Raw genomic sequence first — 22,492 nt, 5'->3', positions numbered from 1 at the left:
CATCACTTGCCCACGACACAATCGGGTATTGGAACGCAGGGTGGGTGTGTGTGGCCACCGGTCGCCACGTGACTATAAGTTTCTAAGTTTTAAACACTTCTATCTCTTCAACGTCACCGTACCCGAATCCTAAATATCCCCATAGCAGACGCTATATTTCATCGGGGGGGAAACTTTGTTTTGCGCCACAGTTCGGCCGTAATGCTGCTGCACACATACACACACACACAGACACAGGCGCACACACACACGCTGCATGACAGAGACGAGGGGCGCTACCAAAAAGACGAGAGGAGCGGTTGGAGCAGTTGGAGCGTTTAGAGACACATGCGTGCACATTTATTTACATAAAATCGCAATCGCAGTCATTTGTTATGTAAAATGTTTCACTAAGGAAAATTACAGAAAAAGTAACGCACAGTGACTTTGATGAGTAACTTTAATCTGATTACTGGTTTGGAGATAGTAACACGTTAGATTACTCGTTACTGAAAAAAGAGGTCCGATGCCGGTAACGCGTTACTAAGTAACATCTTGTTGAACATTATTTATTTTCATCACCAATTATCATAGTAGAACAGCTTCCTCAAGCAGTTTGTGATGCATGTTGGAAACAGGAGATGAGCCCCTGGTCTGATGCGCCACCTGGCTTGAGAAACACGTTCTCAAAGACTTACTTTGAGTCATTATTTAGGAGCACACACATATTATGAATGAATTAAAATGAGACATTTTAATCTAGATTCATCTAGATTAATTCCAAAATTAATCTAGATTAATCTAGATTAAAAAAATTAATCTATGCCCACCTCTAGTTGAAATGCAAGCTGCATTGATTATTGCACTGTTCATAGAAAGTCATATTTGTGACAAGAAAAGCTTTTTCTCTAATACAATATTAGAGAAGGCAATTCATCTGTTGATTGTCTTTAATGATCATTACAAAAGTAGGAAGTGCAAACTCTGAGTAGTAAACTATAAATATATTTTTGAAAATCACACAAAGGTATGTACGTAAAAAAGAAATTGCATCGGGATGCATTGAGAATCGATTTTGAATCGAATCGTTGACCTCGGAATCGGAATCTAATCGAATCGTGAGGTGCCAAGAGATTCCCACCCCTAATAGGAATCACAGTGGTAGTTGAAGCTATATTTGACTTTATACGTATGACTCTGGTGAACAAGCTTTAAATTCAAATATTTTTTTTAAAGAACCCATATACAGGTTGTTTGTTTCCCCATTCACTTATAGTGGATTTAAGGCCAATTTTGTATGTATTTCTTTTTCTGTTAAATTTGCACTGCAGTTCCAGTTTTTTTCTGCACCATGTTAGGTGACTGGCAGCTGACTCACAGTATGCACCAAGTCTTCCAAAAGACAGGATATGTCTTTTCTCATATAGGGGAGAACGGGGTAATCTGAGACACTTTTTACATCTGCTCCCCTTTAAGCGAGCTAAAATGATTTATCACTCAAATTCACACATTTCCCATTAATTCAGGATGTTTCCTAGAAATGGGCATTAGCAGAATTTTTTCAAGACAAAAGGGCAGTGAAAATATGATTGTTTTAAAAAAAATTGTCATCTGTCTCACTTTAGCTGTGGGGTAAACTGAGACAGACCAGAAAAATCAAGGGGGTAAACTGATCCACTTACTTTTTCCACTCTGAAAATACCATAACAACACACATTTTAGAATCCTGACAGCTAGCTTGAAAACCAAATATTACAGAACTAATGTCGGACTAGTAACAGAATCATGGGGTTTGGTCAATTAAGCAAAAATATTTTCTAAACACTTGAAAGTAACTCTGATCAAATACAACATATTATTCATATTCAATAATTAACGTTCAAATGACAGATAGAACTAGTTAAATTAAAACACAGTCTGGGGGTCAGAACACATACCAGCTAGTGTCTGGGGTTCAGAGCAAAGGACAATCAGAACCAGAACAGTCTGGGACTCAGAACAGGACTAGACCCAGCTGTCATTTTCCATCTTTTGATTAGTTTTTTTCTGCATTTGTTTTATTGGGATAATTCATTGAATAAAGACATATTTCTTAGAGTCTATTGATGTTAAAGGTCACTCTCCTGTCCCCCACATACATACGTGCCAAACCATGCCCTTGCTGACACCCCTTAAACCACCAACCCCCACCTCCTTTTGTCTTTTCAAACTAGTCTCCTTGCTACCTCAAATATAGTGGATTCATTAAAAGAGGGCACAGACAGTCTCACTTTACCCCACAGCATTTGTCTCACTTTACCCCACTGCCACAATTTGAGAAAAAACTACCTCTCTCAGAAATTCAGGCTAATCTTCAGTTATCATCATCACATGGTTTCATATGTTGGTAGTTCATCAACATATAAGTTTTTCTACCTGAATCAATTTGATTTGGCACAACAATCGATTAAGTTGACAGCAAGAAAATTTACTTTTACATACAAAAAAATAAATTTTTGGGAAAAAACACGCTTACAACATCACCATGAGGTCCTCTCTTTCGTGGCGATATGAGAGGGACTTGAAAACATATATCTCACATGACCAAAAATGTGTTCCGTGTCCTAAATACAGGGGGTGTCTCACATTAACCGATGTCTCACATTCCCCTGTCCTCCCCTACATATTTCTATTTGAAGGCTAAGACCGTTTCAGAGGGCTGTTACAAAGTTGACCATTTCCCCCATGAGCCAATTACATTGTTCAATCTTTAAATCTCAGATTACTTTTCAATAAAGCTTATTCAAGGTTATTTTGGGTTGGTTGTCTCTTTTCTATGGACAACCCATGACTTCCTTCCTGCTTTCCTAATGTGCAGATGCTCTTCAGCTTGCTCTCTCCTCTACTTGCACTTTTTTTGCTTACATTCTTATTTTTCCTCGATAATACTTTTCGCAGCAGCTCCTGGATACATACAAATCAATGGGACTGTAATTTACTTTTATCTTTATAGATACTACAGGCATTTTTGGAATTTTTTACGACCTTCTCAATAGAACGTGAGGAGGCCTAACAGGACAAGCCTGTGGTGACTGGAAGCGAGGCGCTAAGCTAAAGCTAATTAGCAGCAAGATGCCTCCCTTATCAAACAAGGACTATCAAATACTCCTACAGAGGGGCGCCCTTAGCTCAGTTGGTAGGGCGTCCCCCCCATGGGCCTCGGCCAGCAACGGACCCGGGTTCGATTCCAGCCCGCCGTCGTTCTCTGCATGTCACTCCCCTCTCTGCCCCATTTCAACTCTGTCTCTACACTATCAATAAAGCATAAAAATGCCCAAAAAAATATCTTTAAAAAGTACTCCTACAGAGGATTACAGCACTGGAAACAAAAATTAATCGATTAGAAGTGAACTTGAAAGTGAACGGACTATGTGGGAACTCCTCCTATCTCTCCTCCAATCACCCTTTCTCCATCCTCTCCTGGCCTGGGGTTCATGGAAATCGTATGTACCCCCCGCCCTTAACATCCCCCACAACTCCTCAATGTTAGCCACAGCGCCCGGCTCTCCACCCCTCCACACACACACCCCCTCCTCTCCCACCGCGACGTCATCAACAGCCTCCCAAGCCTGATGAGCCTGCTTGTTTACGGAATAAAAGCACCTGTTGGTACGAACCGGGCCGCGGCTACACAGATACCGCCTTTGACTCACAGGATAAGCCGGGGCCCTGTTTCTCAAAGTTTATCTCAAGAAACAGGAAACTCCTCTCAATAAACAGAACAAGGCCTCTTCTGTTTAACATCTACATGCTCCCACTAGCTCAGATTATGAATAAGAACAAATTATGCAACCATTATTATGCAGACGACACACAAATTTACATAACCATATCACCAGGAGACTATAGTCCAATTCAAGCACTAAGTAAGTGCATTGAACAAATCAATGATTGGATGTGCCAAAATGTTATTCAACTAAACAATGACAAAACTGAAGTAATTGTCTTTGGTGCCAAAGATGAACAATTAAAAGTCAGCGCACAGCTTAAATCTGTTATGTTAGAAACCACACACCAAGCCAGAAATCTTGGTGTTGTCATTAGACTCAGACTTGAATTTCAAAAAACACATTAAATCAATTAATAAGTCAGCCTTCTACCACCTTAAAAACATATCAAGAATTAAAGGGCTTATGTCTCAGCAAGATTTAGAAAAACTTGTCCATGCATTTATCTTTAGTAGACTTGACTACTGTAACAGTGTCCTTGCAGGCCTTCCAAAAAAATCTATCCGACAGCTTCAGGTAAATCAGAACGCTGCTGCTCGAGTCCTCACCAGGACCAAAAGATTAGATCACCCAAGTTCTGAGGTCTTTACACTGGCTTCCTGTCAGTCAAATAATTGATTTCAAAATATTGATGTTGGTTTATAAAGCCTAAATGGTTTAGGGCCAAAATACATTACTGATCTGCTGATACATTATGAACCGTCCAGAGCCCTTAGGTCGTCTGGGACAGGTCTACTTACAGTCCCCAGAGTTAGGACTAAACATGGAGAAGCAGCTTTTAGTTTTTATGCACCAAATCTCTGGAACAAACTCCCAGAAAACTTGAGGTCTGCTGCAACTCTCAGCTCTTTTAAATCAAGTCTGAAGACTTTTCTGTTTCCATTTTGACCTGTAATTTGTATTTTATTTAAATGTTCTATTTCTATTCATTCGCTTTTAAATGTTATGTTCATTTGCTTTTCTAATGTGTATTGTGTATTTTAATCTTGCCCCTGTAAAACACTTTGAATGGCCTTGTGTCTGAATTGTGCTATATAAATAAACTTGCCTTGCCTTTACTACCAACCTTAGATTACTCAGATCAATTTAGTTCTCTCCTGATTGGCATTGGTATTTGTTATAAAGTTATACATACTGACTGGTTAAAATGATGTGTTAAGATTAAGACACTGTTGTTGTCATGTTAAAAGTAAAAGGTTACAGAACCATCAAGGTCATGGTTTAAAAAAAAAAAAAGGAAAAAAAGCAGTGAGTCTTCTTTAGGCATTCAAACTAATGACTGATACTGATGTTTGTCATGTGACGAGAAACCTCTTGAATGGTAAATGAAAGTCTACTGGTTAAATCACCAATATAAACGATGGGAAACTGCATGGAAAAAACGGAATACTAAAAATAAAAGGTAAAAGTCCCACACACCATTTGGCCGGATTGTGTTCTGTTCACAGGCAACATTTTGACACGTAAGCAAACTGCTCCATTCTTGCAACTCACAGCAGTCATGAGGAGAATGTTGGGCGTACAGGGTGAACATCCTGAGTCCTGCATACGGCCAGTGTTTTGGCAACACATCCACTTTGGTTAAGTGTTACGTCCTTGTGTTTCCTTCCCCTCCTCCTTTCTCCTCATTGCTCTCAGGTGCCGGTGGTAAGCCTGAATAGCCCTGCTGATATTTAAGGGGAGATCTCTGTGGCCCACACACACACACACGCACACACACACACACACACGGCAGCTCCTGGCTGCTTTGTTTGATCCTGAGTTCCTTCACACACACGCGCGCGCACACACACACACACACACACACACACACACACACACACACACACACACACACACACACACACACACACACACACACAGCTCCTGGCTGCTTTGTTTGATCCTTAGTTCCTTTTGTTTTGTGAATGTTGGCCTGTTCGTTTAGTTTTTTGTGACTTTATTTATTAGTTAGTTGTCTTGGGGTTTATTAGTCTGTTATTAGTCTGGGAGGAGGAAGTTCTGGATCCGACTGTCCAATGTGCGGCTGGTCCAGGCTCCCTCCATCTTTTGTTCTGTTTAATCAGTCCTCCAGTTACTTTGGGTTTGGGTTAATAAATGGGTTATATTATTTAAAACTTTAACTCTGGCGCAGTTCATATGTAGGTCGAGGCCATGTGTCCAAGGGTGGCCGTTAACATTGAGGAAATAATTGTGCTTTTGGTGAAATGTCAACAAACTATTCCTGCATTAAACCAAAGGCCATCATCTTTCTCTAACCTGAACAAGGTGCTTAGAGCAAGGCAAGGCAAGTTTATTTATATAGCACAATTCAGACACAAGGCCATTCAAAGTGTGGCTAACTATAATCCTAAAACAGTCAAATACAATAATTCACATTTCGTCATTGTGTTGATTAAAAAGGCTACACGATAAACATTTTATGATCTGGTTTGGGTTGTGTTTAGGCATGGGAGCTACTGGTTTAGTTTGGGTTAGGGGGTTAGGGTTAGGGTTAGAATGATTATGGCAGTGTTGACTTACAACAGTCTCCCAGATCAAAATCACACACATTGTCCAACCATCACCCTGCGGTTTAATGTGCGAGATGTAAAAATGATGATAACGAAGTGAAACAGCACACACATTTATAGATTTAAATATACAGTAATGATTAAATAATTGCAACACACTATTGGACTCCAGCCCAAAGACATATAGGTTTTAAATCTTTGTTTTAAAATAGCACTTTAAAATGGTAAATTGTAAATGGACTTGACTTATATTGCGCTTTTTAGCCGATTTTCTCAGCCCCAAAGCGCTTTACATTTCTTACCACATTCACCAATTCATACACACACTCATACACCGATGGCAGTAGCTGCCGTGCAAGGCGCTCTCTGAACCATCAGGAGCAATGTTGGGTTCAGTATCTTGCCCAGGGACACTTCAACATGTGGCGGGTAGGCGGGGGATCCAACCTCCGACCCTGCACTCCAGACTCCTTTATCCCACCATGAGCTGCTCCAGGGTCCTGAGAAGACATAGGCTCTCACTAAAAAAAAGTTAAAAAAGAGAAAAATAAATAAAAACCTAGTTTTAAATGAGCTGAATTAGTTTTTACTTTAAACTTTCAATATCCCACTATCACCAACTCTTCTACAGTATTTATCCAACATTGGCTGTATAACTCCCACTTAGTTCACAAAACAAAGCTGTACTCTTCATGAATCCCTGTTTATTTACTATTCTTACTAACTCTGTCCTAGTAACCACCGGACGCAGTGTCACAGGTGAGCCACTAGAGGGAGGCATAAGAAAACACACAGCAAACTCCTCACACAACAGATTTGATTCATTCATAAGAAGCTATTGGGATGACAAATTCCATTACATATGTGTATGTAGGGAGTGGAAGCAATACTGTCTGAGGAGCAGCATCAGAGCCTATACTGGTAATGATGTTGGTCTCATCTCCTGTGATAAACACATGGAAATGTAGCACCAATATGTAGCAGTGAATGCTTCATCTCTGTGAAGTTTGAATAACAGTGGCATTCTGAAGCTCTAATTTGATTGATCATCAGAGCAATAAGGCACACTTTCCTGTTATTACAAAACAATTAAGACCTCAAAAACAGCCTGCTATGATAGTTTGAATGTAATAACTTGTTGTATGGAAAAACAGATTTTTCTAAATGAACAAGTCAGTTTTTCCTGTTTTATACAATTAGAGGGTCAATGTTGAAGCGTGCAATACCGTTGATTGTATTCACTTTGCTTAATATAAACAGTCCTGTAATGACATGTATGTCTATGTGGTAGCTTTGACAAGTTAACTTGGCCTTTGTTTGAACACTTCTTAATATTATCAATATCTTTTTTATAATAACAAAAAATCAAGTGGCTAATATGTGAAAAGGCTCCCTCAGGATAAACTCACACCTGACAACCTAGTTACTCTCGGCTCCAAACAGCTTCGACAAGGCAATTTTTTTAGTTTTCATATAGGCCTACACAACAGGAGTGCACACATCACATCACACCTGTCTTAATGGTGGAACACGCTTTAGAACACAGTGGAGCATTTAGCACAGTTGGTGGAGACCAAAAAGAGTTTAGTGACCTCCAAATGCATGATAATGTATTGTGTGTGAAGTATATGCATGAGTAGGCAACTCTTTTCACTTGAGCAATGATAACTTATGAGAAGATGTAATGTCTGATATTGTGTTTACAGCCTGTTGCTGCTAAAAGAATTCATGCTAGTTCAAATGTGTAACTTCATGAGTTAGGGTTTTAACATAAGACACTATTGTGTTGCACCATGGAAAGAATAGAAGGTATACAAAGAACTAAAAAATGTGTATATCCCTCTTCAATTTCAACATTTATAATCATTTATCTGTCTCACTCATCAGCGTTTAGTGCTATTATACATCTGGGGTGTCCCTGTCACTGCAACATGTTCAATCAAATATGAGACATCTGTGCTCAAAGGTCACTGTACATCACATTTACACATTTAGAGATAGAGTGATGAGAATGTTTAAGTCCAAGTACTTTTTCCCCCACAGTGTTGTCTTTGTCTATTTGCTAGTTTCCTCTGAGTTTGATAATATTGAATGTTCCTCCCTGAAGAGCACATCTTAAACCAACGTGTTGTTAGTTCCACAGTGGTTACTCCTCCATCCATCTGCAGCCTCCACCATCTACCAAGACTTCTATATTTGCTTCCCAGAGCTGCAGTTCAAACAACATGCATCCAGACTGGAAACTAGATTCACACACACACACACACACACACACACACACACACACACACACACACACACACACACACACACACACACACACACACACACACACACACACACACACACACACACACGTGGCTGCCCCTGGTTGAGTGTGTGTTTTCTGTGTAAACTGGAGTGAGCCACAGAGAATCTATTCATCCTCTGCAGCAAACACACACACACACACACACACACACACACACATGCACGCACGCGCACACACAAAAAACACTTTAAAAATTAGAAAGTTTTGATGCAAACTAATACTCTTAAGTTTGGATGGATACTCATCATTTGAGCCAACTAATTATCTTTAGTTGAACTAACTTATTATTGATAAGTAAGGAAAATGTATCCTTTATATGTATATATAGTCATACAGATAACAAACAAAACCAAGTTGGTCAAAATGTTAATTCAGACATTATATACAGTATTGTTAAACCTATTTGGATTTTTTTTAACAAGAAATAATACGTTGGCGAAACTTCTATTTTTGGAAGTCTTAGTATGTAGACTTCAAAACTCAAAGTAACATTAGATATTATCTCAACAAAAGATGATTAGTTGGCTCAAAGGGGGCCAACTTAAAGTTTTCACCTCAAAACTCAAATCTATACTATAGAGAGTTGCTTAGAAATAAATTTTCCTAACTTTTACATTTTTACAGCACACAAAAAACACACACACACGCACGCGCGCACACACACACACACACACACACACACACACACAGTAAGAGCAGTGTGTGACGCTGAGTAGGTGTGAGGTCAGACCCCAGCTAAATGTGGTGTGTTTCTGGAGTTGGCTCACAGGAAAGGGGCAGTGATTTTGGGGAGCCATGCCTTACTGAGACACACTGTTGTTGTGTTCTCCAGACAGAGGGGGAGGGAGAGAAGGGAGGAGGCGGACGGAGGAGGAGAAGAGGTACGCACACATTACCCCAGATGAATCACAGGGAGGAAGCCATGCTCTGAAGGGGATACGTCAGTCTGGACTTCTAACTGTAAATCTTTGGATCCCCTGTTTGCACCTTTGGGAGAAGCTGTGGATGCTGCCTCTAACACAACATGATCGACTACGGTGAGTGTAGATGTTCCACTGCCAACACTGAAGTTGTATTTTTGTTTTACCAAGGACGTTTATCAGTGTAGGTCTACAATTATGTGAAGCAGGTGTCTCTCCAACGTGTAACCAAGTTGACATTTGTGACTGTGTGAACTACTGTTTATGGACTATGAGGAAAGGAAACAAAGGAAATATTGTTTTTGAAGTCAGTCTAAAGGAATTGTGTAAGAAATCAAAATAAGTTGGAGAGCAGGGAAGTTAAATTATGCACTTGTTTTGTGGGGACTGAGTGTGTGTGTGTGTGTGTGTGTGTGTGTGTCTTTATATACTTGTGTGGACCAACCCTTGGCGGAGGACCCGTGCTGTGAGGACAATTTGGCCAGTCCTCACAAAGACAAGGCTTAAATAGCATGCACTTGGTGTGCGTGTGTGTGTGTGTGTATTTATGGTCCCACTTGCACACAGAGGCTCTTTATGAAAACATAAATTATATAACATTGTGTACGTCCATTCCAAGGCAACCTTTACAGCACACATATCCCCAGTGAGGCCAGCATCGGATTGGCACTGCTTCCGCCCTGCCTTCCCCACAGTAGCCGCGCACAAGGCCAAAGGCTTAGATACAACCACATGGCCATTACATACACAGCACTCAGTTGTAATTCCACAATGACAAGGGCATGAGATTATTTGTATAAAAATAGGCTTCAGAATCAGTAGTGTCCCCTTGAAGGACTATAGCTAATAGATACAGTCTGATTGTATACATAGAAACAGTGGTGGATTGTTTATCCGACACCCTGGCTTGTTCTCTGTAGGCTCCACTCCCTCTCACAGACTGGAAAAAATATCTAGGGGAAAACTCCAAACAACACACGCGTTGTCCAGCTGCACAGCAACCCCACCCTCTGCTCTCCTTCAATCAGGTTCTGTTCCCTGAGTATGCTTTCTGTGAGGATGTGTTCTCTCTCTCTCTCTCTCTCTCTCTCTCTCTCTCTCTCTCTCTCTCTCTCTCTCTCTCTCTCTCTCTCTCTCTCTCTCACGCAAATATGCTTTTAATTCAGTCTCTATTCTAAACACACCTGTGACCGTCTTGTGCCTGGGGGAAGGAAAATGTTATTACAGTTTGAACAGTGAATCATGGGTCAACTTGATCGAATGCTCACACTTTCTTTGCACAGCGAGAGTCTTCTGTGGCGAATGGGTTAACTATTACTGCAGACATGAAGCCTTATTGAATAACCATGTCAACATATTGCAAACACTTAGTAGCAGGCGGCCTATTGAGTCTGCTCTTTCTATTCTGAATTTTGTCAGTATACCGTTTATGAATGCTGTGCCAAATTCATCAATTAGTTCTCAATCTATAAAAGGAAAAAGAAAGATGGATGTCCTATTTCATCCAATTGGTATTAAAAGCAGCCTTGGTCCGAGTCACCAGGGCTTTGCGCTGTTGATTACTTCACACAAATCATTTCCCCATTTTCCAACAAAGCAGTTTTGAGGGTCAGTGAGGACCTGCTGTCCAATTCCAGTTCCATAGCAAGAGAGCCAGTGTTTGGGCGAGGGAAACTTGTTCCAGTACAACACCAAGTCTTTGCTGGACTAGAACCAAGAAGCGGTTACATCATGGGCTGGGGACAGGATGTCATTTGCCCTTCATAACGACCATTACGCAATGGACGAGTAGTGTTTGGATGCCTGGCTGTGCTCGCAAAGCAAAGCCAGAATCAACACCAAATCTGATGTACACGTAGACCTCTTTTTTTGTTGTTGAGCTTAAAGTTAACACTAGTGTTAGCATTGAGAGCAGACATACAGTATTCACCTTATTTTGGAACGTAACCATGGAAGACGCCATTGTTGTTGATCCTGTCATCGAACTTCCGGTTAGCTTGATCTTAGTATAGCATACCTGCGGAGCCCCGTTGTTTGTTCCGTCCACTTTATGTATAAATAAACCAACTGAATAGCATCCCTACCCGGAGAAGTGACTTGGCTATGAAGCTACGTTGAAGAAACCACTCTGGGTGCTATCCAGGTATGTCAAACTATCAACAGCCTCCTCTGTTTACTGGTTTGATTAAAAAGTTTGTGAACAATTTGTAGCCTAACAACAAAAACTATGGCGGAACGAAAATTATGTATCATGTAACGTGTGTTACCTAATTAATTCTGCATTCAATTCTATGTAAACATACATATTTTACTTATTTAACAGTTAAACCAGATAATAATATAGGCTACCTACTAATGTAGATTGGGCCGAATAGGCCTATGATGACCACAATCAGGCTGAGTAGCCTACAGATCAGATATTTGCAATCATTGTGGATTATGGAAATAGTAAATGCACATGTTATCTAAGAGTTGTTTACAGTGGGGAAATTATTATTTTGTTTGTAGGCTGCATTAATGAAATACAATTTTCTATTTTACTAGGTGACAATGCAACACCCAGCACCGAGCCATGGATGTGGATGTGCCAAACTCACTGAGATGCTGTGACCCAGTGGGAGGAGGACTGGACCCTTTGTGACCATAGTTACAGTTCATGTCTCCCCCAAGAAATGTACAGTTAAATGTCAATTGGTTTACTTATTACAAGACATATGCAAAATGTACAGTAACATTTTAAATTTGTACTTATTACAAAAGACATGCAAAATGTACAGTAAAGTGTCACAAAGTTTATTAAAAACACATACTTATTTCAACAGCATTCAACAAAGAAATATTTTGTTTTAATTCCTCAAATGTATTATATTAATTAAGCAATTTTGGAAGCAGCTTTTGTGAAAACAAACAATTGTTAACATACTACCGGAAACTTTTTCTTCTTTGAAATACATTTTAACTACATTAACAGAATGTTTAACATTAGGGCGAGATGGGAGAAATGAACAGCTGGTTTAGATCTAGTTTTTACAAAGCTGCTTGTATTTCATATAGCGACAACCTGCCTGCCTGAATTTCATTTGCAATACGAGGCAGCATATATTTAAAATAGAAAGCCTTTAGACTTGGCACAATTTCTGTACAGAAATTTGCATCATTAGCTACACCCAGCAATATTGCTGCTGGGATGGGGTTACACCAACTGGAAATTGAAAATATGTCTTGTTGGTAAACTCTCCTCCCGTCATTTTAAGACTCCACTGCTCTGCTTCTTTCAGTTTAATTGTTTTTCTAAGTATTGATAACACTCTCCTTATAATTTGTGAAAACCAGCTGAGCCCAGACACTCTGTTCCTCACGTAAGGCAACCGATTACAGTACCCGCTGAACTGTAATTGGTGTCCTTACGTGAGGGACAGAGCGTCTGGCCAATTGCAATTAAAAAAAAATCTAAAATCCACACAGCAACTTCTTTACACATTTTAATATACAACATTTTGCACAATCACCTGAAAGAAGAGTGACTGTCGTAACAACAAACACGGACCAGTGGGTTTTCCCGGGAAATGTGTCCCTGCCCTTATTGGCAGTGAGTAAAGGGAGAACTGCCTCATGGGAGGATCTCGCTGTCTCTCAATCCACAGCTGAGTTCAAAGCTTTTCTTAGACTGAAAGTAAGTTTTACTTTGTTAGCCTCTTAGAAATGTAGTGGTCTCAAAAGTAAAATTTATGTCTTAGAAAAATAGTGAAGTGAAAGTCATAAGTTTCCAAAAAAGCAGATACTCAAGTATAGTACAGACATTCAAAAAGTTGGAACTCAATAATTTAACTTATTTACTGTCCACCACTTCATGTAATAGTCATGCGGCCCATGTGATTGTGATTTTAATGCCCCCCATGTTCACATCTGAGATCTTATTACTGAAGTGGTCTTCCTGAGACGTCAGAGGATTTCTCCAAGGCTGGACACTTGGAACAGTACTCAGTGTTCATCACTCCATCAGGGCTTCCCGACAGCCATGGCTCCTCTGCTGACCACTGTGCAAAAAGAAGAAAGAAAAAATATATTTTTGTCAAGCAGCAATCGAGTGGTTGAATCAATATACATGTAGGCCTACAGCAGTTCTAAATATTTCTGATTAATGATGGCAGACATCTGAATATTATAATAAACAACTTACTTTGAATCAAAGTGTTATTATTAGACTTGTACTTTCTGTGACATAGAAATAGACTGAATATCACAGATTATCCTGAATAAGTCTCAGAACTGATATTAAAATGTGTTGATTATGTAAGATTTAGTCAATCTTATTTCATTCCAAATAATTTTGTGGAAAAGAGTTGCATTAAACTGTGTAAATGTAAAACACGACTCCATGCACAGAGATGGCAGTACATCTCATTTAATAGTTGCTTGCACAGTGTTCCACTTAAACGGAGCGAGCAACTACTAAACATGGTGTATTGCCAATGCCATAATGTCTTTGTGTATGGAGTCATTTCAAATGGGATATATTTTGTTTTTATGTAGAGAAGATTTACACACTTACCTCAAATCCATTTATGTACATACTTTCTTCCTCTGCCGATTCTCATTCTCGTTGTGCTGTGATACACGAAAAAGCATGTTAGCAAGTTAAATTTGATTAGGTTTAAATAGAAATGGTATTGATTGTATAAGTAATCGCAAAGTTGTAGTGTTGTCAGAGGCTATTTTAACTAAAGTAGCTGCAAACATTTATCATGCTACTTCACATGAGTCGATATTTTTCATGTTATTTCTATTTTCTGGTTAGACAAAACATAGAAAACTGATCATTTGAACTTAATTTAATCACATAATTGTATATTGGGAAAGATTATCAGATGATATAATTTGAGATTACACTTTAGAATAGAGAAATATGCCCTTGTATGATTGACAATCATTGTAGGTTTAAAACAAAAAAACATCATATTGTCTTACCTTCCTCAATTGAAGCTGCTTTACTTGGAGTAGCCTAGTACAGCCCGCTTTACCCCTCTGAAGGTACTGACTCAGTGCTCTTGACATTTTTCACCATGGCTCCATCTTCTCCAAGGGACAGCTAAATATGACCATAGTAATCTAGCCACTTTCTCATGTCATCCTCGTTGCGGGCGTCTGACTGCCGCATCGTAATAAGAGGATGCGACCACGGTGTGTGTAGATGTTAGCGATGTAAGCTAGTTTATCGAAAACAAACTACTACATTACAAATGGCTTAGTACTTAACTTACTAAACGTACTACTTTTACGTTTAGAACCTTTCTGTAAACAAATATTTCTTCCCTACGATTCAATTGTGCTTCATTGTTTGCCGCTGTTTACATTCTTTCGCGGCTCTGCAGCGCTGAACCGGAAGTCGCATGATAAACTCGCTAGAATCGGAAGTGGAAAACGGGGCGTTCCAAAATAAGGTGAATACAGTGATGTAATGACGTGACTCTCTAGGATTAAAAAAAGCATACCGGTTCTTCAATGGCCCGGCCATTTTTAGACCAGCTCCTCCCCCACAGAGATTGGAGAAATTCCAGACTGATCTGCGGTAGAGAAATGAATGTAAAGCTTGTGAGATCAGACTATGATGGTGTTTCAAGTATAAGAAAGGAGTGAGGTTCCTTCTTTTTGCAATACATTTATTTCCTGTGGAAATATAAACACAGTTGGGTTTAATGACGAGCTCTCTTGCTAGCGTAATATACATTGGCTTGGCTCGTTACGTGCTGACTACCTCGGCACTACTGGCCCATATCATATACACAAATACATCTCAAAGCACATGCTCTCCATAACAATACACCTTATAATACACATTTATCATATACACTTACAATAGACCTGTTACTCTTATGCCTCGTTTTGAGAGAATTTGACTGCCGGAACGTACTTACAAACTGTGACAGTCCAGCTCCACGGTATGTCAAACTAAAGAACAGATTGGACATTGATGTTATGGTGTTGAATATATGACCTGGCATCAACCTAATGTACATTTGCATTTTTATCACCCACCGCTCATTAATATGATGTTTGAATAGTTGGTCCAGGCACAGCAGCTGGGATGGATTTCTGTCCTACTACTGTGTTCCCTGTCCTGGCATAGAACCAGCTGGAGAGTGTGTATGCCTATGAAAAGAGAAGGAGAGATGGAGTCTATGGGCTTACAAGCCCCCATCATAGAGATCCATGTCTCGGCTTCCTGTCTATCTGGCCAACAACACAACAATCAGACTAATGTTCCATAATTGCAAACACTCTTCCAGGATCAGAGCCACTGATTTACCAAAGAAGAAAGCCTTTTTCTTCCATTCTCACTTCACTGGAACTTGGCCTTTATAACAACTTGAGTTGTTTATTTGGCCAGTATCTTGGGTCCTTTCCTTATTATCTGGTTACTAGGGATGTCACAATCTTTATGTAAGTTGGAAATCGATAAAAATTACATCGTGATTCGACCTTGGAAAGTGGAAGGTGGAATGGTGCATCCGCCCCGCCCCCAGTCATGTTCAGAATGTGTGTTGGTGTTACCCCCCATTTTTGTCTGACTATAATTTTCTTTTCATTAAAATGTTGCACAGTGTGCCTTTAAATAGTTATATTAAATTGATATAACAGACAAGTGCCCTGCAGAGTTACACCCAAGCTAATGAAATAACAACTACGAGCACAGCTTGCGTACGTGGCAAGGCCTGCAAAAAACAGCATATCCAAAATGAGATGCTTGACAGAAAGCCTGAGGTGCAACACACAGGCCCAATACAGGAGGAGCCAGACAGACCCAGGGTCAGCCCACACAGTGCCCACACTCTCCACACTCCATAAGCCCTAGCCAGGCCTACTCAGGCAGTCAGAAATTCGCCAGGTTAATTGGCCTCATGCCAGCAAGGATAAAGAGCTGCTTACACTCAACAAGGATGTGGATCAAGTTCATTAGACTACAACTGGGGCGGTGCTGACCAGAAGCTTCAGACAAAGTCCTCTTCATCCGCCTTGTCACTAAAAGGTTATGATCATCCAGCTATGGCAAGGAGCTTAGACTGCTTAGAGAGCAGTAGTAGCAGGCAAAGTAAGGAGGCCAAGACCAGGCTAGCAGAGCTCAGTAACATCATCAAGCTGTTTGGCATAGAAGGAGAGGCAGGGCGAGGGAAACCAGGCCTTTAGCTTTCATTACAAACTCCTCCGATTCTCCAAGAAGACACATGGGCAAAGACGAATTAGCCAACTTGCCTGCATTGCAAAGGACGTTGACAAATACCTTAGCAACAAATAAAGTAACAGGGCAAGGAAGCTCCATGCAGAAGGTCAGGAGGTCAAGGTCTTTCAAAGAGGTTGTCAGAGCTGCCAGAACTAGCTCAGCACGTGGCCCCATCGGAGTGTCATGTGTTGTCTACAAGAGGTGCCCCAGACTCTTGCAGTGGCTGTGGAGAAGCATCAAGGTCCTCTGGAGGAGGAGGAACGTGGCTTGGCAGATTCATAGGGGATTCCAAAGGAGGAGAGCTCAACCACTGAGCACTTCTGGATGATGTCACTCCTTTGTCTCTATGGCAAAATATTCTTCAGTATGGTTCCCCAAGACCATGATAGAGTTTTTCCAGAAGGAGTGCAGTACTTTGGTGTGTTGGTGGGAGCAGAGGCATAAGAATGGGCAGGACTTGATATCAATACATCTCTATGACAAGGCTCCTGGCCCTGACAAGGCCCGGAAGTTAGTTCCAGTAGGGCAGTCAGGAGCCTGCAATGGAACTGAAGATCTGGAAGGTTGAGTCACTCTGGATCAAATTTCAGCTGGTGGGTTAGCTAACCCTGTGCCCAAATTGCTATTGAAGGAGTCTGTTTAAACCAATGTATAAGGTTTTAAACTAGGGCTGTCAAACACATTTTTAATCAGATTAATCACAGGATTCTGTGGATTAATCACGATTAATTTTACCATTCGAAATATGCCCGAAAAATTCGAATTTTCTCTGTATATTGTTGTATGAACGGAAAGATAAAGGACAGAAGATGGATATGTACATTTAAAATTAGTATTTTTATTAATTGAAAATCCAAATAAACAAAGTCGACTCTACTTCTTGAGGAGACTAAGGTCATTCAATATCTGCCAACCCCTATTGTGCACTGTCTACCACTCAGTGGTGGCCAGTGCTCTGTTTTTTGCTGTGGCTTGCTGGGGAGAAGGTGCCCGCAAAGCGGACAAAAACAGGCTGGACAAGCTGATTAGGAAGGCCAGCTCAGTGGTCGGGGCTGAGCAGCTCAAAGTCCAGCAGGTGGCAGAGGCCAGAATCCTGAACAAACTGGGTTCAATGATGACCAACCCCACTCATCCACTCCACGCCCTGAAGGTCATCAAGAGCAGTACCTTCAGTCACAGACTAATTGCACCAATGTGCAAAACAGAGCGCTATAGGAAGTCCTGCATACCAGCTGCCATTCGATTTTATAATGCACAAATATAACTTTGTACTTTTTAGTATTTATTATTGTATTTATTGTTTTTTATCTTTTAAGTATTTTAGCTATGAGGGAATGTGTGCTTGTTATGTCTGTCCAGACGCTGTTTATGTGACACTGTAATTTCCTGCAAAGGATCATTAAAGCATTTCAATTAAAAAATGATGGTTTTAATACTGAAAATAAATTTAAATCAAACTAAAATATATACCTACCACACCATAATTCAATTGGTCTGTCTCTTTACTATGTCTTTGGGCAAATATAGGCTATATAATGGCATTTATTTGGTGAATCTATAGGTTGTGCATTCTTGAATACAACTTGATTACAGTCCGCGGTGTGTGTGTGTGTGTGTGTGTGTGTGTGTGTGTGTGTGTGTGTGTGTGTGTGTGTGTGTGTGTGTGTGTGTGTGTGTGTGTGTTTGTAAGCGCGACCACGTCCTAGGGGACTGTTCATTTGTGCCAGGAAGCCGACGTTATGTTGATGTCTACTCACACACACCTCTGAAAACTGCAGACGTTTGTGTCCTTGCGGGCTCTGAACACAGCGGACAATGTTTCTCCTTCTGTTGCTTCCGACATCAACTGTCACCCGCGGCAGTTGATTTTATATACTATCTATGCCCGCGACAAAGACGTGGCCGTTAGCAGTTTAAAACACGGCAAGGGCTAACGTGCTGCTATGTTTGGCTGCGCACAGCTACTGATCCTGGGTCAGCCATAAAGTTAGAGTGACTGTAGTACAGAGCCGGTGGGATGCATGGGGCGGATCATTCTGCACATGCGTTAATTCCAGAAATTAATCACCCTGCGTTAACGTGTTAATTTTGACAGCCCTATTTTAAACCCATGAGGATCTGTAAACATTCTGCTTAGCAGCCCCTCTTAATCTCACAAATCTCGACTTTACATGTCTTTTTTTTAATAAATACACACAGTAGGGGAGAGTGGGGTGAGTTGAGCCAATTTTTACTGAAAGTGACTTTAAAGTTAGGCCTTGACAATAATGTCTCCAACTAAAATATGTGCATATATTTCAGGATGTTGTGCATCCCTTGCAACAAAAACTTTGGATCTGAAATAAACTGTTTAAGAAATATAGCTTTCGGAAAAAAGTGGTCACGTGGTACAACTTGCCCCCGGTGCAGGGTAAGTTGTGCCTTTGGAGAGAATACATTGGGGTAAATTGTGCCATTGATATATATCTCATAAACTGTAATGCTATAAGAGCTAGACAAATCCAAATGACTAATTTAAAGTTTATTTAATGTAAATATTTTACAAAGATTAAAGGATTTTCTTAAACAAGGCCTAGTATGAAAGAATACATGTATGTTATGGAAGCAAACATCTCTAAATTGACCAGTGCTTGAAAAGACAATATGTTTGCTTGCTGTGTCTCACCTTAAAGAGCTTCTACACATTATTTCCCTAAGTGTTCTAACATGACAGGCCATGTACATTACAATGTATAATGCATTTGAAGATCATCCTACAGTCCTCTCTGGAGTGTCAAGTGGTGTAGTGTACACACCATCTTTCACTCCAGTCCATTACACCACCATTATCTGTTCTCACTAAGTATAGATTGTATGTACATTAAAACATGAATTGACCTGGGAGTGAATCTGTACTTTACAGTTTCTAGTATTTTTGTGTCCATGTTCTGTGTACTTCAGTCATTTCTGATCTTGTCTGTGTGTGTGTGTGTGTGCTTGTCTGTCTGTCTGTGTGTGTGTGTGTGTGCGTGCGTGCGTGCGTGTGTGTGTGTGTGTGTGTGTGTGTGTGTGTGTGTGTGTGTCTGTGTGTGGTATAAATAAGTGTATCTCAACTGAAGTCTGATTAAGCTGCAGTCATGAGGACTGAGAAAAAAACCACACCATTTATTTTCAAAACAGGGAAAGAATAGCAGGCTTTCTTTTTTTCCTTTTTTTTCTCTCGGCTAGCCTCTACAATTGCGTCAGTCATTTTCTCAGAACTCTTATAAGCAAACGGATGCAGTCAGACCGTCCTAACTGCATTTTCTAATTGCCCTCCAGAGCGTCCCTCTCCATTAGGCCTGGGGCCGGCTGCTGGGAGGAGTGTGCTGGTTCCTGAGCTTCTGTTGCACACAACGCACACACACACGCTGACGGCCATGCCTCAGAGATACTCCCACCAGAGGAGGACAGCCAGCACGGCGGCTGCTAGGAGGATGGAAAGGAGACGCAGGGACCAGGGCAAAAACCACAGCAACAACAACAACTCAACCAGCAGCAGCAACCACCACCGCTCCAAGAAGCTGGCTATGCTCTCCAGGTACCTTAGTGCAGTGCTAAGAGAGGCTCAAGTTAGGGTGACTTACCATTTCAGAGCTGCAAAAATGGCATGTGTCCTTCTCTAGATCTTACTGAATTGATTTCATGGCGTAGATAGAATATGCTACATATTTTTGATTGAGTTCTGCCTTGTGACACCAAGAGATGATAGCTTGAGTATACTTTTTATTTCACTTCGGATATAAAGCATGCACTTTCACATCACTGCTTTTATGGATGCGTCACTCCAGAATTTTTAAAGTATTGCAAAAGGATTGCTATTTAGGTTTTTTATTGGCCGTAACTGACTCTGTCCAGGTCCCTGATACTGTGTCACCACTCTAAGACCAATGATGACTATCCAGAAGAGAGGCATGATGGGAAAGTGTCAGACGGGGGCAGGACATGGGGTCCGGAATGGAAGACAGACGCGACCACTGGGGATCCGACAACACAGAACGGAGATCCAGAGAACAGCCAGTGGAGGACCAGCCATCTATCTGCCCTGGAGACAAGAGCAGGGGGCAGCACTGGGGCAGATTACCAAGGCCATCAGACTGCCACACTCAGGGAGAGTAAAAGGGGCATAAGGAGGGCATTCAGCATCAAGGTACGAATGCAGGGAGTTCTTCTACAATGATGCATGAAAATGTGTTTCTTCACTCTTCTACATTACAAGTAGACAAAGCAAGCAAAGTGTAGATTTTAAGTGTAAAACTATTGAATGGAAAGTGTTGTTGTCAATACACCGGTCTTTTTAACCATGTGACCAACTTTCAGTCATACAACTGTCTTGAGTTGTCCTGTAACGTGAACACGCGCAAACTGTAAACGTGGGAATCTTGCCTCATCTCTCTTACCATCCATCACGTTGGTTTGAATGTTTTGGCTTTGTTAAGATGAATTGCAGCCTGGCTTGAAGGTAGATGTTGAATAGTTGAATGAAGTTTAGGGAGGTATCAAAAAGCTCACCTGCAAACAGCTCAGGGTTGACATGGAATGAGTAGCATTAGCGTTCTTCTTTGCTGGAGGAAAGTCCCTGGTTAATGAAAATGTGTACTCATTGCATTGTTAACGGTGTCGTGTCATGCATCGCAGCAGGGTAGATCGTTATCTGTAGAGATCTGTGACATGGATGTGTCATGGTTGTGACATTCGCATGAAAGTCAAATGCTACATCCACAGTTTAACATTGTGTTCCATGCTTTACAAAAAAACTCATACGGTATATTAAACAATTGCAATGTTTTGACTGAAAGCTATGTAGAAATAGAGTGTTGGTTCTTCTATCCAGCGCCATAACACGGTATCAACGTGCTAACCTTGTGCTACTGTGGGGAGTGTCTCTTGTTTTGAAATGTAATGATAATCACATGCCCTGTGTTGGTGTGTTGGTGGATTCAGTGCTGTGGCTGGCCTGAATGTCAAGCATTCACACAAAGACAGGGTTTGTTCTGTTTTCTACTGCCGGGGCTTCTCAGCACATTCCGCCAATGTCAAATACCGTCTGACTGTCACTGTCATCATCACAGAGTAGAGATGCTGCACACTAGTTCAAACGATACCTACTGTATGTCTCTTGTTGTACCCACAGGTTAGATACTTTATAATAGTTTTATGTATTTGTGGACACGAATACACTTATGCTAATTGTAAGATCTTAGCTATGTTTGCAATATTTTTTGCAACACATGTTTTAAGCTACTTTTTCCAAAATAAAAATCCGATAAGCCTTTTAGCTCATTCAGAAACCAACAGAAACGTGTTAGCAGCACGTTGTTGACATGTTACGTCTTGGGATATACAAACAAAAACGCTAATTTCTAAATATTATTCAGTCAAAAATGTCAAATTGACTTAAAGGAATAGCCCACTGATTTAGCATTGCACTCCTATGACTCACAATGAATACTCACTCTTTCTTTAAAAAGTGAAACTGTGGTATGTCATGGCATTTATTCTCTGCTTCCCAACTAAAATGACATCAGTGTTGAGTTTTGTGAAAGATTGGTATCTTCTGATGCATACATCACCATTTTAGTCTCATCAGTCACTATGATAGTATAAAGGTGGGTTACATGCTAAATGAGTATGGGGACATTGTGGTTAGGACACCCCTAGCGCCCATGCAGTTTTTTGTTTAAGTCTTTTTTTGGTGGAGTAGTAAAGAAACACTGAATCCCAAGTTTACAATGGAAGTGCAAACAGATAGAACCACAATGCTA

At 40.6% G+C, this 22,492-nt stretch overlaps 1 protein-coding gene and 1 long non-coding RNA gene across 4 annotated transcripts in view; one reads left to right on the top strand and one right to left on the bottom strand.

Moving 5' to 3' along the window:
• Nucleotides 1-9,489: 9,489 nt before the first annotated feature.
• Nucleotides 9,490-22,492, top strand: part of il16 (interleukin 16) — a 51,105-nt gene continuing 38,102 nt past the window's right edge. For all 3 annotated transcript variants that reach the window (XM_080034347.1, XM_080034348.1, XM_080034346.1), the window contains exons 1-3: nt 9,490-9,607; nt 20,010-20,268; nt 20,586-20,877. In XM_080034347.1, the coding sequence (XP_079890473.1) occupies nt 9,595-9,607; nt 20,010-20,268; nt 20,586-20,877 (564 nt within the window). In that variant the 5' untranslated portion in view covers nt 9,490-9,594. The remainder of the gene's footprint in view (nt 9,608-20,009; nt 20,269-20,585; nt 20,878-22,492) is intronic.
• Nucleotides 12,878-14,848, bottom strand: LOC307257377. The gene is made up of 3 exons (XR_013845092.1): nt 14,459-14,848; nt 14,043-14,098; nt 12,878-13,527 (listed from the first exon to the last, which is right to left on the bottom strand). It is a non-coding gene; the product is annotated as an uncharacterized lncRNA (long non-coding RNA).

The sequence above is a fragment of the Ammodytes marinus genome, assembly GCF_949987685.1.
Source record: "Ammodytes marinus genome assembly, chromosome: 1".
NCBI lineage: Eukaryota > Metazoa > Chordata > Actinopteri > Uranoscopiformes > Ammodytidae > Ammodytes > Ammodytes marinus.
The sequence above is the reverse complement of the archived record's forward strand: the minus strand, read 5'-3'. Positions and strand labels throughout refer to the sequence as shown.